This window comes from Toxoplasma gondii, chromosome V (assembly GCF_000006565.2).
Source record: "Toxoplasma gondii ME49 chromosome V, whole genome shotgun sequence".
Lineage (NCBI taxonomy): Eukaryota > Apicomplexa > Conoidasida > Eucoccidiorida > Sarcocystidae > Toxoplasma > Toxoplasma gondii.
The window spans coordinates 3,035,967-3,052,971 of NC_031472.1; the positions used below are offsets into that span (position 1 = coordinate 3,035,967).

At 56.7% G+C, this 17,005-nt stretch overlaps 1 protein-coding gene across 1 annotated transcript in view; it reads right to left on the bottom strand.

The window, feature by feature from the left end:
• The window catches only part of TGME49_283702 (FATC domain-containing protein), a gene marked incomplete at both ends in the record, with an annotated part of 33,412 nt that overhangs the window by 8,417 nt on the left and 7,990 nt on the right, over window positions 1-17,005 (bottom strand). Inside the window, 10 exons of the mRNA XM_018781906.1 lie at window positions 59-260; window positions 1,025-1,219; window positions 1,864-3,346; window positions 3,988-4,591; window positions 4,870-5,060; window positions 5,612-6,006; window positions 6,664-7,436; window positions 7,905-8,294; window positions 8,661-9,183; window positions 9,725-16,916. Coding sequence (XP_018637747.1) covers window positions 59-260; window positions 1,025-1,219; window positions 1,864-3,346; window positions 3,988-4,591; window positions 4,870-5,060; window positions 5,612-6,006; window positions 6,664-7,436; window positions 7,905-8,294; window positions 8,661-9,183; window positions 9,725-16,916 — 11,948 coding nt within the window. The remainder of the gene's footprint in view (window positions 1-58; window positions 261-1,024; window positions 1,220-1,863; window positions 3,347-3,987; window positions 4,592-4,869; window positions 5,061-5,611; window positions 6,007-6,663; window positions 7,437-7,904; window positions 8,295-8,660; window positions 9,184-9,724; window positions 16,917-17,005) is intronic.

The following is a 17,005-nucleotide window of genomic DNA, read 5'->3' on the forward strand; positions in this document are numbered from 1 at the left end:
AAGAACATGTGACTTCGGCGACCCTAAGACGGCGTGTATTTATGTGTGTGAAACGCACTATTTTTTTCGTCGCCTTCAACTCTTGATCCACGTTCAGCGCTTCGAGGAGGGAAGGAGGCGACCGAGGTCGAGGGACCGAGAGGCGAAGCGAGGGCAGGAGGCCGCGCCGTCTCTTCTTCGAGTCGCGCGGAGATCAGAGAGTCGATAAAGCGTGCATATTCGAAGTATACCGTTGAGCTGCAAGGGCTCTGGCGGACGGCCTATACACAAAACCATCCCGAGAGAAGGCGCGTTTCCATCAACCCTCACGAGTAAAGAGCGAGTCGTGGAGACACGATTCACGCCACTTCTCACGAGTCAAGGGAATGCCTCCCGGGCATTTTCCTCGGACGGAAGCAGCGAGGTCGAGCTTGGACTTCGCGAACGGTGAGCAATCAACACTCTGTGACGCCACACGCAGTGCCGAGGGTACACGTGGACTGAGTCTGAGAAACGGTCGAGAAACAAGATCCGAGAGGACGACAGCAGAGAAGGTCGAAAACTGGAGCGATGGCCGAAGGTCAAGACGTCGACAATATGGAACTTGAAGACAGAAGAGATAAACGAATACATGAAGCGCACGAACAAACAGAGACAGAAATCAAGGGAAGCCACCCACACGGAAGAAACCTTGCAGAGACGCGAGACAGACGGTGAACAACCCTGGAGATCATCGAACAGTAGAGGGAAGCCCCTGTGACTGACGGCGCAGGCTCCCACGTGTGTGTGCATGTGTGGCAAGGGTGTTGGCCGCTAGGTTTGGCCGAGAAACCAAGAAAACAAGCGCGCTAGCGTCTTGGCTGTCTTTTACTTTAATTGGCTGAAACTACCGTATCTGAGTAAGGTGTTTTTGAAACCCAAAAAAATACACCTAATATATCCAAGAAATACGCTTTTGCAGAACTGCGTCTCCAGTTGCAGTCCACACTTCTTTTTTCGAGTTTTTGCGCATGCGTACTGCATGGTACGTTGAAACCTCTCTCACCTTCTCGAAACAGGCTATTGTGCCATGGGGTGGAAGCAGCAGCCGCTTCGTGGCCTCGCGCGTGTACAGCAGCAGTGCGGAAGGTGCAGTGGAGGGAAACACAGAAGCGAAAGAAGGAAAAGACGAAGCGAAGGACCCGGACGAAGAAGAAGCGGCTAGGCGACTCAAGGCCTGGAGGCCGTCAGCGACTTGTCCCTGACAATCAGAAGACCAGAAAAAAGCATTCAGCGTATACTTGAACAGTCACCATTTGCACACACGTTGCACAACTGTCGCAGTAGTCACTTGGGGAGTCGTCTTCCTACCGCTATATTTCCACGGACGATGAACCCTTTCTTGGAGGGACGAAGAGGAGAACGAATCGCCGCACACAGGCCGGAGGAGAGACACACACGACAGGAAGACAGACAGAAAAGCCAAGGGGGACTCTTAATAGGAACGAACGACCGGAGGGCGAGCGTTTGCGACACTGTCATGTCGGGAACCTCTTTTGAGGTCGCTGGGTTCTTGCACGTTCATCAGCCGTCTCCAGGGCTCGTCTCGAATTTCGCTGGACGGCGAATTCGTCCGCAACTTCAAAGTGAGACTCTTCTGCCAAAAAGCAACTTGACGTCATGATTCTTCTTGTCCGCGATAGAGCGCGCCGAGCACATCGATAACAGATACGCTGAACTGACAGACGAGGCGGTTCGTGGAACGACGAACGCTTCTCAAAATGGTAAACCAGCAATGCCTCCAGATGCTACACAATTGCGGAACTTAGAATTATCCAACGGTCCCTTACTGGAAAATTTTCTACCTCGCCGACATCCACGTGCTACTTCCCTCGTTCCACTCACTCGATCGAGCAACTCGAGGGCGCCTTCCACTTTCATTCGATAAACGAGCTCTCGGACCACTCCAGTCGCTGTTTCGCTTTCTTCTCGCGCGGCAGGCTGGTCTCCCTCGCCCCCACCCTCTCCCTCGAGGGCTCTACGGCTTTTCCTTCTTCGTCTCAGCAGCGCGTTTGCTTGCCCGATGACCCGCAGAGTGTCGTCGCTGGAGAACTGGAGAAGGCCAGGAACCTGAAGGGAGGGGGCCCTGAGCTCTCGCGCTCTCTGGCGAAGCGTCACGCCTACGCAAGCAGCGGCGACCAGCTGGTGCGTCTGCTCAAGTGCCACTTTGCCGGCGCCTAGAACGGCGTGGAACGCTGCAAACGACGCCGAGTGCGAGCCGCAGACTGCCGGCGAGAGAGCGTCAGAAGGTGCATTCAGGTGGAAGCTCAGTGCAGACCTCTGGAGGAGCAGCGAGGCGACAGAGAGTTGGTCGTAGAGGCTCGGCGGAAGCCGCAGAGACGTCGAAGGCGGAGAGGCAGGCCACCTCGAAAACGGAGAGATCCGCGCTCGGCTTTCTGCGTCGAACGGCTCCTCAAGACACGAAGAAACGGGTGGGTCACACAGAGGGGAAACCTTCAGAGATTCCCAGTTGACATGCGCCAAGCCCTGGACGGTTGGGGTTGAAGGATCGCTGGCCAGAAAGAGAGGACAACCGACGTTCTGAAGCACGAAGGACAAATCACTCAAAGCCGCCAGGCTCCGCAGCAGAGGCGCCGCGCGCTCTGGACTCTCTCGGAGTGCCGCGCCGAGCGGGCGAGAGACGCCGCGGATTGCACGCACATGCACGGAGGCCGCCTGCGCTAGAAATGCGCAAAGACCTCGCTCTGGCGGTTGATTTGGGGCACCCGGAGCTCGGACTGGACGCGCACCGACTGAAGGAAACGGCTCAGTTCCGTCGGTCGACAGATGGGGTAGTTGGAGACGAGAAACGGAGTTGAAAGACCTCCCATCATGTGTCTCACTCCGCCTCTGGGAGGTCCGCTTTGCCCTCTCGGCTTTGTCAATGACGGGGTTTGGATGGCTTTCAGGGTGGCGAAAGCGATTCGTTTGAAACGCCTGATGGACGAGTGCGAGAAGCTGCGCGTGCTGCAGGGAGAGCCAGCTCTCGCCAGCATCGGGAGGGCTCGAGGGCCTGCCACCGCGGTCGGCGACGCGCGGCGAAGACGAGACAGGCGAGGCGGGGGGCGCAGCCGACGCAAGCACCAAGGACAGGTCGTTCCACTGTCCTAGGCTCCAGCAAGCAGTCGCGGCATCTGCAAGAAACTCGCTGGAGAGAGAAGCCGGAGGAAGGGCCGCGAGCTGCAGAGAGTGTCTGGTAGGTTCTCGCCTGCCTTTGGTAAGGCCCGGGAGCGCCTCGGTCTGCGAGGAGGCCTCAAGGGAGAAGAGAAGTCGCGAGAGCGAGGGCCACACACCCGACGAGCACTTGAGGCCTGCATGCGTGACGCACCTAAACCAACCAGCCCAGTGAGCCGCAGGAGACAGCAGACGAAGGTCAGAGTCACCGTGTCTTTCCTCAAAGTCATTTTCCTCGTCAGCGCTAGTGTCCCCCGGCTCTGCCGCTGAAACCCACGACCTGCGGGATACAACCGGAACGCCTGCTGAAACCGATGGAGTGGATGCGGGAGCCAAGCAGAGTGGCGGCGCTCTGCAGGGAGACCAAGGTGAACACACATAAAAGAGAGAAATGCGATTTGAGACAAAACTCAGAGGCATCGTTCAACTGAAAACACACGGCCTTAACCTAGTGGTAACTATCCATGTATACATATATATATATATATATCTGTGTATCCGTCTACCTCTATTTGCCTACATCCCCGTCAATCTACACCTTTATATATCTGTAGCTATATCTATATATATTTATCTAATACCTACATCTATATACGTGCGCATATATATATATATATATGCAAGTGCAAGAATGTATACGCATTGTATTTCCGATGTAGACAGACACAAAAGTCTACAAACTCGTGAAGGCACCAAGCGCCCGGACGACAGAACAGGGTGAACGACTATACAGATGTTTCTTCGATGAAGTTGCTGAACCAGCGACGGCTTGAATTTTATTCAGTGTATGCGTACCCTTGGAGGTAGAGAGTGGCTGCCTCAGTCCACTGCTGTTGAAATTCTTTCTCGATGGCTCTCATGCTGAGGTGGGCATTGTCGCCTCCGGTTTCTCTCTCGCAGATATCAAGGATATCATCGACGTCTGTGTCTTCTTCTGTGGTGGAGCTGAGGGCGCCTTCATCGCCGTTTTCGATCGTCACCATTTCTCCTCGGAGACCTTGCACTTCGTGTCTGCTCTCGTTTCTGTTATATCCCACCTTGCTGTTCTTCTCTGCCTCGTTGTGACCTCCTTCTGCGTGATGCATTTTGCGTCTGCCTGACCCTGCTTGCTTTCCACTTGCGCCGTCTCTTCCTCGTCCGAAGCCGCGTTCCTTCAGCGGCCCCGAGGTCGACGAAGACAAAGAAGAGAGAGAAGAAGCAGAGGGAGAAGAAGAAAGAGACGAATGCGAGGAAGAGCTCACTGGAGAAGACGAGAGAGCGACGGGGTGTTTGCGGCCGGTCACGCCGACACTGGAAAGGCATTTGCAGGTTTCGAGAAGCCCAACGAGAGCGTCGCTTGCATGTAGGCCTCTGAAGATGGTCAGCAGTAGCGGAACGGAGGAGCAGAAGAGGTCCTCATCTGCGAAGGCAGGAAAAGAGAGGCAAACACAGACTAGGAGAAAACGCAAGGGCCGCATCATGACACATTTCCCCACGGTGTAGCATCCCTTGAGAGAAATCTCAGGAAGCACAGAACGCGTGGACAGAGCGGGGTTTATGGGGGAAAACGCGAGGCAGTGAGACAAGCCCAAAAAGGAAAACTGACGCAAAAATGAGATGTCTCTTCAGAGAAACGAGACACCTCACAAAAGCGAGAAGAAGCTGGTGAAGTGATGGAGAAGACATTCTGCACTTTACCAGATGCGGCAGCCACTGAGGATCCAGGAGAGTTGCCTTGATGAGATTCCGCCTTTGGGGAAGATGCAGGCGAGAGAGAAGAAAAGGACGCGAAGACAGCAGAGGGCAAGCCGACAACTCCCAAGCTCGTGCGACGGTACAACGAACTGAAAACGTTGGCAGCCATCTCTGCCTCAATCCAGTAGAGTGCTCTGTTCGAGAAAAGCGAAAGACAAGGCAAGAAGAAGCAAGCGACAACCCTCATAAAGAGGGAGGCGTGATGATCTGCCAAGGAAGGACGATTCGGAAGCAAAGTCACCGCGTGCGTGAAGAGAAGAAGGCGAGTATAGAGGGGAAACAGGACATGACACTGACATTGGAGAAGAAGATGCGGGGGACAATGCTTCACGGTTTACTGTTTATTCCGACGACGAACACTGAAGGGGTGTGGCGAGGGGAGGCCTGGAGAGAGGATGAGAGACGCGAGCGACGAAGACCCAGACGGCTGGAGGTAACACCAACGAAAGGGCCACCGAGCTCACTGAGAAGATGAGAATGAAATGTCGCAGGAAAAGGCCTCCAATCGAATAAACAGAGACCCTGCAGCACATACGATACTGAAACAGGGACTCTCTTTATGAGAGACAAACACCCGATTTGTTCAGGATTGCGAAAACGTGAACCACCCATTAGACAGCTTAAGAACGCCAGATGTTGCAGAAAAAATAACGAATCGAACAGACATTTCAAGTGTCGCTCTCACCTAGCGAACGCTTCACAGCTGGCAGCGGCGCGAGCAAGGAGAATGCGGTCCACACTCTCGAGAAGCCTCCCTAGGGCTTGAAGAAGGCATTTCTGTCTCTGTTCCTGCGCGCGATACCGTTGGATCGACCGTGACAGCAAAATGATTCTTTGTCGCCTGGTGTCTTCAGTCTTCTGAGAAGGTCCGCCTTTCTCTCCGTCTCGTTCGCCGGTCCCTCGGCCTTCGCTCGCACTGGACATGAGCGCCGAGAGAGAAGAGGGCGAGGCTGAAGCAGGTGAAGCCGATGAAGATGAAGCACTCTGCAAAGACTTCAGTTCTTCGGCTAGCGGACGCAGACGAGACGCGAGACGCGGAAGCGCATGCGACACAATCCAAGCGCGCCACGACTGGAGCTTCTGGAAGAGGGAAAACACAGCCTACCCCAAACAGACACAACGCCCACACGAGAGACGGATGGATCCAGAGGATCGGCGGGAGTCCTTTCGCAGTGGCCCATCCATTTTTCCTGGATAGCCGGCGACTGGAGCGTTCTCCCGATCTTGACTAGGAAAGCGGGGCACTGGACGGAACCTGCGATAGATGAATATATATTGGATACCTGTGTCGATTCGCGGCAAAATATCAACCCCGCATGCGAATTTTACGTTCTACGCGAACTTCATTTGGAAGACGAGGTGGCGAATGTGCTGAAGCACACGGAAAGCTTCGAAACATGATCGGTTTTGAGTTTTTTCTCTGCGGTACACACAAAGACGTGAACTACTGGTTTAACGTTCCATGTCTGTGTCTATCAAATTCATGAAGAACGACAAGAGAGGAAGAACCGGGAACGACACACCAAGTTTATCCGACAGAGAGGAAATAAAAAAAGGTATTTCGAAAAGACCACCACTGAGGCAGAGGCAAGAATCTTTCAAAACATGGAAGTGGACGATCGCGCATTCTTCGCTCCAGCTGATGCAAGCGGCTCTCCGGTCTGTTCCTCCGTTGTCTTTGTGGTGTCGGATGCGTGTGTGTATGTTTCCGGTTTTCTGTTTCCCCTTTTCACGCACCTGAAAAGTTGCATGGCTGTCACTTCTTTCCACGTCGCTGGTCCTGCTTCTCGGATATCGCCTTCCCTGTTCTTGCTCGTCGTCGCTTCCCAGTCGCTCGCAGCGTGTGGACTTTCGGCCGGCCCCCCCGGGCTCCTTGTGGGGCTGCGCTCCCTTGGTATCGCCAGCGCAGTCGCTGCAGCTGCCGCCTTCAAGGGAAGAGCGAAGAAGCGACGCAATGCGCCTGCCCAAGTCCTCGGCCGCCATGACCGGGTCTGAGGAAGAAGACAAGAAGGAATCGACCATGTGCGGCAGGAGGAAGGAGAGCACCTTGGGGAGTTGAAGAAGAACCACGTCGCAAGCACGGAAAATCGACAGACGAAGCGCGCTGCGTCGAAGAGGCGTCGAACTCGAAACAGGTTCTCGGTCGCGCTTCCGGCCAGGCGGTGGCCCTTCATCGGAAGAAGAGGCAGAGGACGAGAGAACAATCACTTCTTGTTCTGTGCCTCGACTCGAAGAAGACGCTGACGAAGCAGATGCAGACGAGGAGCGTTGTTGAGAGGACCTCTGGGTCCCGCGCGGCTTTCGTTTGTGCCGACGTGTCTTGTGTCCATTGGGGAGCAACCTGAGACTGGATTCGGAGTTTCTTTCTTTCGATTCACCGGCACCGACCTCAGGTTCCACCTTCGCATGACGCCTCTCAGAGGCCTCCAGAGTCACCTGCTGCATCTGAAGCTGATGAAGCAACCACGTGACGAAGACGGGGAGACCTGCAGGAGCGGGGCGGCGAGGCGCTGAAGGGAGAGCAGAGACAAGAGGAATGCCGAGAGACAGATTCTACCTGAAGAGCGAGCGCGTGCATTTTGTGGTGCAGAGATGTTCTTGCCTTCGTCGACAGCGACCCTGTATGTTTCTCTATCTATTTTGTTTGAAAAGCGAAGTGCATGGGCATGACACTTCCCCATATAGAAGAGCTGCTGACTGCTGAAGTGATAGACTCTGTATGTATCCAGATATATAGACCCCTTTGGCTGGGACGCGACGCCTGCATGCCTCTCTTTTGCCTTCTCGTCTTTTCTCCTGTGTCTCATCAACGTCCATTTGCTTCCACGTACGCGAGGTTCCAAAGGCTACACCTTTCTTCTTCAAAGCCAGTCCAGACGTCGGCCCAGCGTCTGCGTCTTGTCCTTCACATCTTTCCGGAAGTCGTCCGCGAGGAACGGCTTTAGTGGCTCCCGTCTCGCGACTGTTCTGTGCTTTACCGCTAGCCCCGGACGACGCGGAGCTGCGAGGAGAGGCGAAGGAGGCAGGGGAAGACGCGCTTGTCCTCTCGTAAGAAGTGAAACAGTACGGCAGCAGAGCTGTGCGAACTTGCGGAGGAAAGACCTGGCGCCACAAATACTCGCGAAGCGCGGCCTCTTCGTTTAAACTTGACAGTGAGGAAGGGAAGGCAGGAGAAAGCAGATGCAACGGAAAGCGAAGGAGAGCTGTAAGGGCCGCAGGAGTGAAGGGATTCGAGAGAGAAGGCGAAGCCTGAACTGTGTCGACAGGTGGCGGAACCGAGGACGAGGGAGAAGAAGTAGGCAGTGCCGTGGGTTTCTTCTCGCGTCGAAACATCGCAACGAGGGAGGGGAACATCACCTGAAGGCGTCCTGAAGGCCGGGAAGAAACAACGACAGCGAGAGGATCTGGGTGACAAAAAGTCGTTTTCTTGTTCGCTCCGGAGTTCGTTAAGCGCTGCTGGTTTTCGGTCTGTTTAGGTCGTTGCTCCTCTTGTTCTGTGTCAGTTTCTCGAAGGCACCCGAAGAACGGAAGGCTGTTGCTTTTCTCCCTGTGCGTGCATGGACAGTCCCATATCTCTCCCAGAGGAAAGAAGACCTAAACGCGCAGAGTCTCACTTCCCTTGTCCTTGTGTGTGAGTTTTGCCCTCTACATCGTCTACCTTTGGTTTGCCAGTCCACCTCCACTTGGGTGTCCGTCGTTCTCCGGACTCTCTCTGCATCCACACGGGCACCCACCCGGCTCGGAGTGAATGTGGAAGCCTAGCTGTCTCAGAATCTCCTGGACAGAACGCGCTGCGACCGGACGCTGGAGGTGGGAGATCAAGACTCGCTCGAGAAGTTCGCAACAGAGTCGAGCCTCGTCGACGATTCGCCAAGCACAGTCCCCGGCGGATGTGTGGGGGGGGCCTCCGCCTCCAGAGGTGGACGCGGGAGCAGCCACAGCAGCCTGAGGAGCGAGAGGAGACACCAGCGAAGGAGGCGACGCGGGGAATGGACTGTTCGCCGTGGACGCCGCTGAAGAGCACAGGAGCAGCGCGACGGCTGCAGCAGAGACGGACAGACTCTTGTGTTCGTCGCGAGGGGCGGCCAGGGGGGACGACGAGGGTGCGGCGCGAGGGGGGGAGAGAGGAGACGAACGAAGGTCGACAAGCGGCAACAGGAAACCCAGCAGCGTCACACAGGCGACAGGCAGAGCTTTCGGCTCCATCGAGTAGTCATCAGAAAACTCCGCGACCACAGCTTCGCACGTCTCCGCAACCTGAAAAGTCCAGCAAAATACGAGAGAAACTCGACGGTCGATCGAGAAACGCCAAAGGCCAGAACAATCTGAAAAGCCGCGCTGGACTTCAGCAGTTGCCGGAACGGAAGCGGAGAAAGGGCAGGGTCGCAAAGAGTGACTTGCGAAGTTCGCTTCCGAACGGGTGGTCTTCCTGGAAAATGGAACAGGGTCGAAGCAGTGGTGAAGCAGACGGAAAAGCGATAGACAGGTGCCCGGCCTCGGCGGTGCTAAGCCGTGAGGATTGCCGCGACTCTGAGTCTTTGACGAATCAACAAGAGGAGGTTCACATCACTGACGTGAAAGAGAAGATAATATGTTCGCATTTGGCACCCTTGTCGTAGGTTTGCTCCGGTGCCTTTCGCAGTGAAAAGGGACCTCCAATGTCTGGCATGGCTTGCGCGCCCCCGAGCCGTCTCACAGCTCCCATCCGCCGCCTGTTGCGTTTGCCTCAAAGGCTTTCTCCTTGGCTCTCTGCCAAGAAATGGCGCCTCACGTCTGCCTCGTGTCTGACGCGTCTCACCTTGGACAGGAGGTAAAGGGAAGCTCTCTCGCCGTCGAGGCGCCGCCGAACTTCGCTGGTATCTTCGTTCTGGCCATGAACGGCGCAGGCCCAGGCAGCGCCGGCTCTGGTTCCGTAGGATTCGTTCGCCGCATGCACGAGACGCGTCAGCACCGTCCCGTAGGCCAGCAAGAACTTTTTCAGGAGCAGCGCAGCCGACAGCCGGGTGAGGTACGGATGGAGGTCGTCGAGAAAGGCGGCAATCGATGTCAAGCGCAGGGCGAGGACTTCTAGAGGATGCTGGCGCTGGAAAGAAAGAAATCTACGACAACGACGCATGCGGCAGACGTCTTCGGCAGTCTCCGAGCTCGCCTGCATGAATCGGCGCCGATCCGCGGATCTAAGTGAAGCGGTAGGGAGGCGAGAAGAAGGAGAAGGCGGAACGTAAGCGGGAGAGGAAGAAGAGACCTCTGGACAGAAGAGGAACGAGGGCAAGAGGGAGAATAAGGGCAGGAGGGATGAAGGCGTGGAAGGATCCATTCTTCCGAGGGAAGGGGCTTTGGACGAGAGGGACAAACGAGGCATTTCTGGGAGACCATCGGCGCTGTCAAATATCGCCTGGAAGTCGTTCTCATCTTTTTTGTCCGACTCCTGTTCTGGCCGCGTGTGATACATCCGTTCAGCTGCGTCAGCCTGATCCGGATCCCTGGCCAATCCGCCGACCCTCCCTCGAGGTAGCTCTCCAGCATCTGAATCTAAGACAAGGGGGAAAACTGGCGTGCATGCAAGCGCTGCAAAAAGAGCAGAGGGGGGAAGTTCGCCGTCCTCCCCTACCGCTTGGCTCGCTTGCCTGATAAGCAGAAGCAAGAGACTTCGAGTCTCCTGCGTCTTCCATTTCTCGAAGCTGGACGCACTGTCCTGTGTGAGTGCTTTCGGCTCGAGTGTCTCCAAGTATCCCGAACTGCATGCGTTGTCCTGGGCGTCTCCCGCGTCAGTCGTTGCCGGCCTTGCTCGCACATGCGGTGCGTTTGGTCGGTCTTTCCCTGGTAACATCTTTCGAGTTCCTTCATCCGCTGTGCAGTCGCCTGGAGAAAAGACAGCAGACTGTCTCTCTTCAAAAAACTCGCTGAGCGTATGCAGGAAAAAGGGCGTGTAAAAGAGCAAAGTCGACGGCGAGAAGGAGACGAAGAGAAGGCGCAGCGCGCCCAGAAACGTCTGGCAGACCTCGTGGTGGGCGCGCATGCAAGGGTCGACAGACGGGGCAGGAGAGCCGAGATGAGACGCTGAAAACAAGCTTGCTGCCGAGCGAGAAGCAGTGCCAAGAGCAGACGGAGAAGCGCAAGCAACTCCCGCAAGAGAGAGATCCGTGATTCGTGAAGCCTCGACCTCGACCTGCCGTTTGCACTGCTCAAATGCATGCCGAAGGCTGTCGATGAGGCGCGCCGCATGCGTGCCTAGAAGGCCGCGGTGTGCACAGGAAATGCAGAGGAAGAGAGCCTTGAGACCTCGAGGTTTATTCAGACACACAGTGAGGGCCTCCTCAAGCTTCGCTTCTCGCCGGCGTCGCTCCTGCTCACCCCACAGCGACCCTCCTGAGGAGAGACCCGATGACGAAAAAGGCGTAGAAGTCCCGAGGCAAGGTTGTTTCTTCGTGGAAGTGTCTTCTTCGGCTGACGCCGCGCATCCCTCCGCAGCAGAGGCCCTGGCGATGGAGTCCAAGGCGCCCGCGGGTGGAGATCGCAAGAGGAAAGAGACAAAGAACTGCGGAAGATCCCGAGGCTCGGAAAGCAGAAACAAGTAATTTGAAAGGTATTGGCGCGTTGCGGGAGGCAGGGGAAACGAGGGAAACAGACAGTGGAGAAGAAGTTCTTCGAGTTCTAGGAGATGGCAAGTCACAAAGTCTGCTAATCCGGTAGAGGCGTCTGGTGCCTCTTCACGCATAGCCCGACCATTCGCGTCGCAGTCGTCCCTCTGGGCTCCCAGACTCCCGTCGTGGGGAGACGGCTGGCGTCCAGAAGACAAACGGATAGTGTGTGACTTTTCGTTCCTGCTCGTATGGCGGCCGCTCTGCTCCTGCGACTTCAACGCGGGCTGCCAACGTTTCTTTCCGACGCTCTTCGAACCAAATTTCATCTGCGTTTCTTCTTCATCGTCGGTTATCACGAGGAGCGGCTGCGAATCGTCCTCGCCAGACGACTGGGATGCGGAGAAGGAGAAAGCCTTCTGTGTGCCATCAAAGGCCGCGTCCTTCTGGTCGTTTCCCTTCTTTCTTTTTGTATCTCTCTCGCCGTCTTCGTCGACCTGCTTCGGCATCTTCTGGACGCCCTTGAAAGATCCGAAAAGTCTCTCCCGCGCATGAAGAAGAAGCGAAAAGGAGGTCTGAAGCCATGCCAGTTTCCCTGCCGTCCACGCCTCAAGTTCGGTCTGACTCTGCAACTCTGAGACGGAACGCGATGGATCAGACTTGCACGAAGACCTATCGACAGAACGCGCAGACTTCGACGCAGGCCGGCATTGCTTGTTTGTCTCCGTTTCAGCTTTCTCCACGTTCACGGTCGCCTCGCCGGGCAGACCTTGCGAGGAAAGACTCCAAAGAAGTCTCGCGAGAGTGAGGAGCAGAAGGCGGTCGCATGCAGCAAAAAGAGACTTGTTCCTTTTCAAGCACCTTTTCCCCTCGCTGTCCTCCTGGGGTTTGCCCACCGAAAACCGAACTCGAGGCTCGTCGGCTGTTGACGAACCTGCGTTCACGCGCGCTGGTTCCTCTCTTCCTAAATGGCGTTCTTCACTGTCACTTCTCCTGTCGTCCTTCTCATTAAACAGGTCCACCGTGGCTTTTGCGTTGCTCTCCTCCGCCGCTTCCAGAGAGCCTCCCGCATGCGCACCAGCTCTCGGTTGCGCGCTGTGCTCCGCAGTCGCCGCGTCGCCTGCAAGGCCTCTGAGCGCCCCGTCGACGATTTCGGTGTCTCTTTTGACGATCTGCCCCTCCACCGCCAGCTGGAAAAGCGCAGTGAAGACGACAGCGACTCCCGAAAGATAGTGGAGGTCTGTGGGCGTGTTGCTCGCCTCAGCGTCTCCTCGGACTCGTTCGTTTTCTCTCGCTCCTCGTTCCAGGGTAGACGCTGGGGCTTCGTATTGGGAGCGACCTTTCACTAGAGGCCCGGGCGCGTCAGAGAGAAACAGAAGGACCAGACCACAGACAGCGTGGCTCCAGTCAAACGCTGAGCCTGCGTACAGTCCTGTGGTCTCCTGCAGAGTGCGGAGATTGAAGTCGGAGTGGAGAAGGAAACAGGGAAGCAGCGCGCGCGAGAGAAGCTGATCTTCGGCTTCTTCGGCGACACTGTTGGCAAGGGCATAGACAGGAGATGCAGCATGCAAGAGCGCAGAGCCTGGCGCTGGACAACGTGGGGAGGCGGTACGATTTGCACCATTCCAGGAGCCTGACGAAGACGCGAAGAAGGGAGAATACGGCGTCCTTCGTCGCCTTCGAGCTTGGAGGATGCGTGTGTAGGTCGCTGGACCGAGAAGGAGAAGGAGACAGCACCGACGCCAAAACGGAGTGGGGACTCCGCCAGGAGACACCTGGGGCGACGGGAGACGCGCGAACGACGAGGGGGTGTGCGCGCCTCTGATGACGCTTCCCCACCTGGCAGTCGACCGGCTGATCTCTGGAGAAAAGAACAGCGAGAACAAGGCCTCAATTGCGCTTCCTTCTGGGGGCCCTCTGCATGCGTCTTCGTCGCCCTGTGGAAGAACCGCAGACGGACTTGCACCGAGTCCAACGTGGTGGCACATGCTCGAGAGAAGGTGCAGAGCGAAGGCCAGAGAGCGACCACAAGCGAGCGCGTCGCTGGAAAGAGAGGCGCCTGGGTTCTGCGGCTCACAAGAACCTCCGCCAGTCGACGGTGCCGCAGCGGGCTTAGGGAGACGCGAAACAGATGAAGATGACGGGAACATGGAGAAGTCGGAAATGTCTCTGTCGATCTTTGAACTTCTGCATCCAGCGAGGTACAGCAGTGCGAGTGCAGGTCTCAGAAGGTGCCGCGAAAGCGCAGCACGAGCGAATCGAAGAGACGTCGTCGAGCCGAACATCGAGGAAGAATTGGAGACTGAAACAAGGCCATCGTTGCAACACTGGATTCTGGCTGCGTCCCTTGGATCATGAGCTTCACACAGCAGCTCCGCATATGATGGGGAAGGGGAGGCGAAGGCCAACGGCGATAGGAGAAGAGACTGGAGACACAGAGGCGATGATGTGGAAGTCAGCGGAATGGGCCTGCTCTGTCTCTGACATATGTAGAGAGATGTGAGCACCAGGGCCCTCGCAGCCTCCCCGTGACGAAAAAAATCAACTGGAGAGGCGCCCGGGGGTGAGCAAGGCGAGGAGACAAGTGACGAAGAAGGCGAGAAGACAGGCGTTGAAGAAGGCGAAGAAAACAACGAGGAAAAGGAGCAGAAAGCGTGCGTTTGAGGTGCTCCCCTTTGCTGCAGAGCATCTGCCAACACCAGGAGAGAAGGCGAATACAAACGGGGGAAACTGGGGAGACTCGAGTTGCCTGGTCCGTGCTTTGTGTGCCTGGAAAACGGAGACGAGAAGGGAGCAGATGAGGATTCGGAAGAAGGCCAAGAAGAAGACGAAGGCTCAGAGGAGACAGCAGCGGAGAAGCACGGCAGAGAGGAGACGCAGCTGGAAAGAAACGAAAGAAGCGACAAGAGACTGTCTGGACTCCAAGCGAACAGTGGAGATGAAGTCGCTACAGACGAAGACGACGGCGACGACGAAGAAGCACACGAAATGAAAGAGGCCGTTCCTTCATCCCTCTCTTGCGCATGCATACGCGCGTGGCGGAATCGCTCGCAAACTCCCTGACAACAAGAGATGCAAATGACATCATCACCCTCGTCGCTCTCGTCTTCTTCGCTTTCGTCTGTGTCTGTCTCCTGACCCTCTGGATCGTCCTGAAATTCCTCTCTGGCCCTGTCGGGCGAAGCAGGCACGAGAGACAGAGCATCCAAGAGGCGACTGAGACTCGCTCCCACCATCAGAGAGACACGCAGGTGAGGCAAAGCCTCTTGGATAGCGGAGCAAAGAGTTCGAGCCAGACGGTGGGACGGCGCTGCGGGTTCCCAGCAGGAGCGAAAGTGCAGAGCGTCGCCTTGAGGCCTCTGTTTGCCATCACAAAGGCGCGCCGGAGAGGCGGCACACGCGAGCCGCGAAGGAGCTTGAGAAGCAGACGACGAAGAGAGAGAAGGCAACAAAGTCGATGGAGGAGGGACGACGAGTGGAAGAAGCAGGGAAACGAGGAAAGAGTCGGAATGGACGGCGGACAGAAGCAGCTTTCTCGAAGGAGAAGCGGCGAGTATCCTTGTGAACGAATCTTCATCCGGCAGCAGCCAAGGCCAGGAATCCGTACTTTGGCTTCCGCCTGCTCGCGGCGACCGTTTCGCCTCTGTGTTGGTTTCAACGCCGCTTCTGTCAGGCGCGGTGAGGCCACCCCGCTGTGTCTCCTTTCCCTCAGAAGGAGACGCGGAGCCCGACGAAGCGTCAGGAGACAGAGTTTGCGGAGAGACCGCAAGAGAGGAGATCGAGGGGAAGAGACTGGGGAGCGCCGAGAAGGATACGCTGCGAACTGAGAGGCGAAGAAGATGGAGAAGGCGGAATCCTAAACTCTCCTTTATTCGTCCACACGTAGAGTCGAAGCACCGCGGCGCAGACTTGTCTTTGTCTCCGGGTGCGTCTCTCAGCTTCGGACCACACCTGGGACTCGGTCGAGGGACTAATGAATGCTCGCGCGAGGGCGAAACATGAAGCGAGGAGGGTGGAGATCGCTGGGGAGTTACATCCTTGGAAGAAAGAATCAACAGCGGCAAAAGAGCTGTGGCAATCGCATCCTGCTCACGCTCGCGCTCGACGATCCACTGGCGCGAACCCAAGAGAGGCCGTGGCCGTGGGGCTCTCGCCTTAGAGATCCGCGAGTCCCAGGAGACAGTGGACTCCGATTCACTCCTGGATGACTTGCCTGTCTCGCTTTCAGATGCGAGAGTCCATTTCTCTGCGGGAAAAGGAAGAAAAGGTGAGAAACGAGGTTCCACCTCTGGCGGAGAAGATCCAGGCAACGCGTGGAGCAGCGGCGAACAGTAGACAGGGTGGGATGGGGGAAGCCGAAGGAGCGACGTGACTAAGGCGCAAAGGAGAGAAACGGCGGAGGCGAGGCAAGGCCCCTCGAGAGGCAAAGCGTTGAAGCAAAAGCCGTGTGGTGAAAGCGACGAAGGCAACGGAAATCCAGAAGAACTTGAAGACGAACTCGACGACGCATGCGCTTTCTCTTCCACAGGCGCGAAAAAAAGAGCTGGCGGGGGCGGCGGAATCGCCACTCGGCATTTGGTGCAGCAAAGGTCTGGAGCATCTAGGAGCCGGGAAGGCAACGAAGTTGGCAAGAGAGGAGAGACTGGAGAACAACTCGATGAAGACTCAAGAGTCCGCGCATGCGCGAGATGAGACGTATTGGATGGCCCGCCCATGGCAGGCAACAAAGGCAAGTGTGGCGCCACGGTGTGGGGAGGCAAGAGCGCGAACGACGCCGGCGTCGCTGAGGACGCAGGCGCGGAAACGACGAACATGTCAGGAGAAAGCGACCCAACAGAGGCAGTTGGGTTTCCAAATAAGTCCTGACAGCAGGGGCAAAGAAGCGGCAATCCGGCAGGAGTGTTCGACGGGGAGAAGCACAGCTGGAATCGCCTTCGCTCTCCTGCATGCATTCCGTCTCCACGGTCTGTCTCTGTCGCTGCTCTGTGCGACGTCGGCTTGCCACCAGTGCCAACGCAGAACGAACTCGAGTCCCTCCTCCTCGCTTTGTCTCTCTGACCAGCGAGTAGAGACAGCCACAGGCCGTAGGAGAAGGGGGGCGGAGACAGTTCCTGTGGGGTCGTGGTAGTTCCGTCGTGTCTCAGAATTGCGTTTCCTCGGAGGAGAAAGAGCGCCTCGACCTCGCGACGGGGCATGAGAAAGCGCGAATCAGAAGCATTGCCTGAGGCGGTAGAATCGAGGGCAGGCTCCACGGAAGGCGCAGCGCTCTGAGAAGTCGGAAGCCGAGAAGAGACGCGTGACGACGCCGCTTGCTGTGCGCCACCCGAAGTGAACAGAAGGAAGAAGGGGAAAAGCAGAGAGAGCGAGAGAGTCAGAGCTGAGGGCTCTGCATGCGATGTGGCGACAAGGCTGCATGCAGACAGAAAGGAATCGGTCGAGCAGCGAAGCATAAGACGCGTGAGAGGGGGCTGAGAAGGCGGCAGAGGGTACCATCGCAA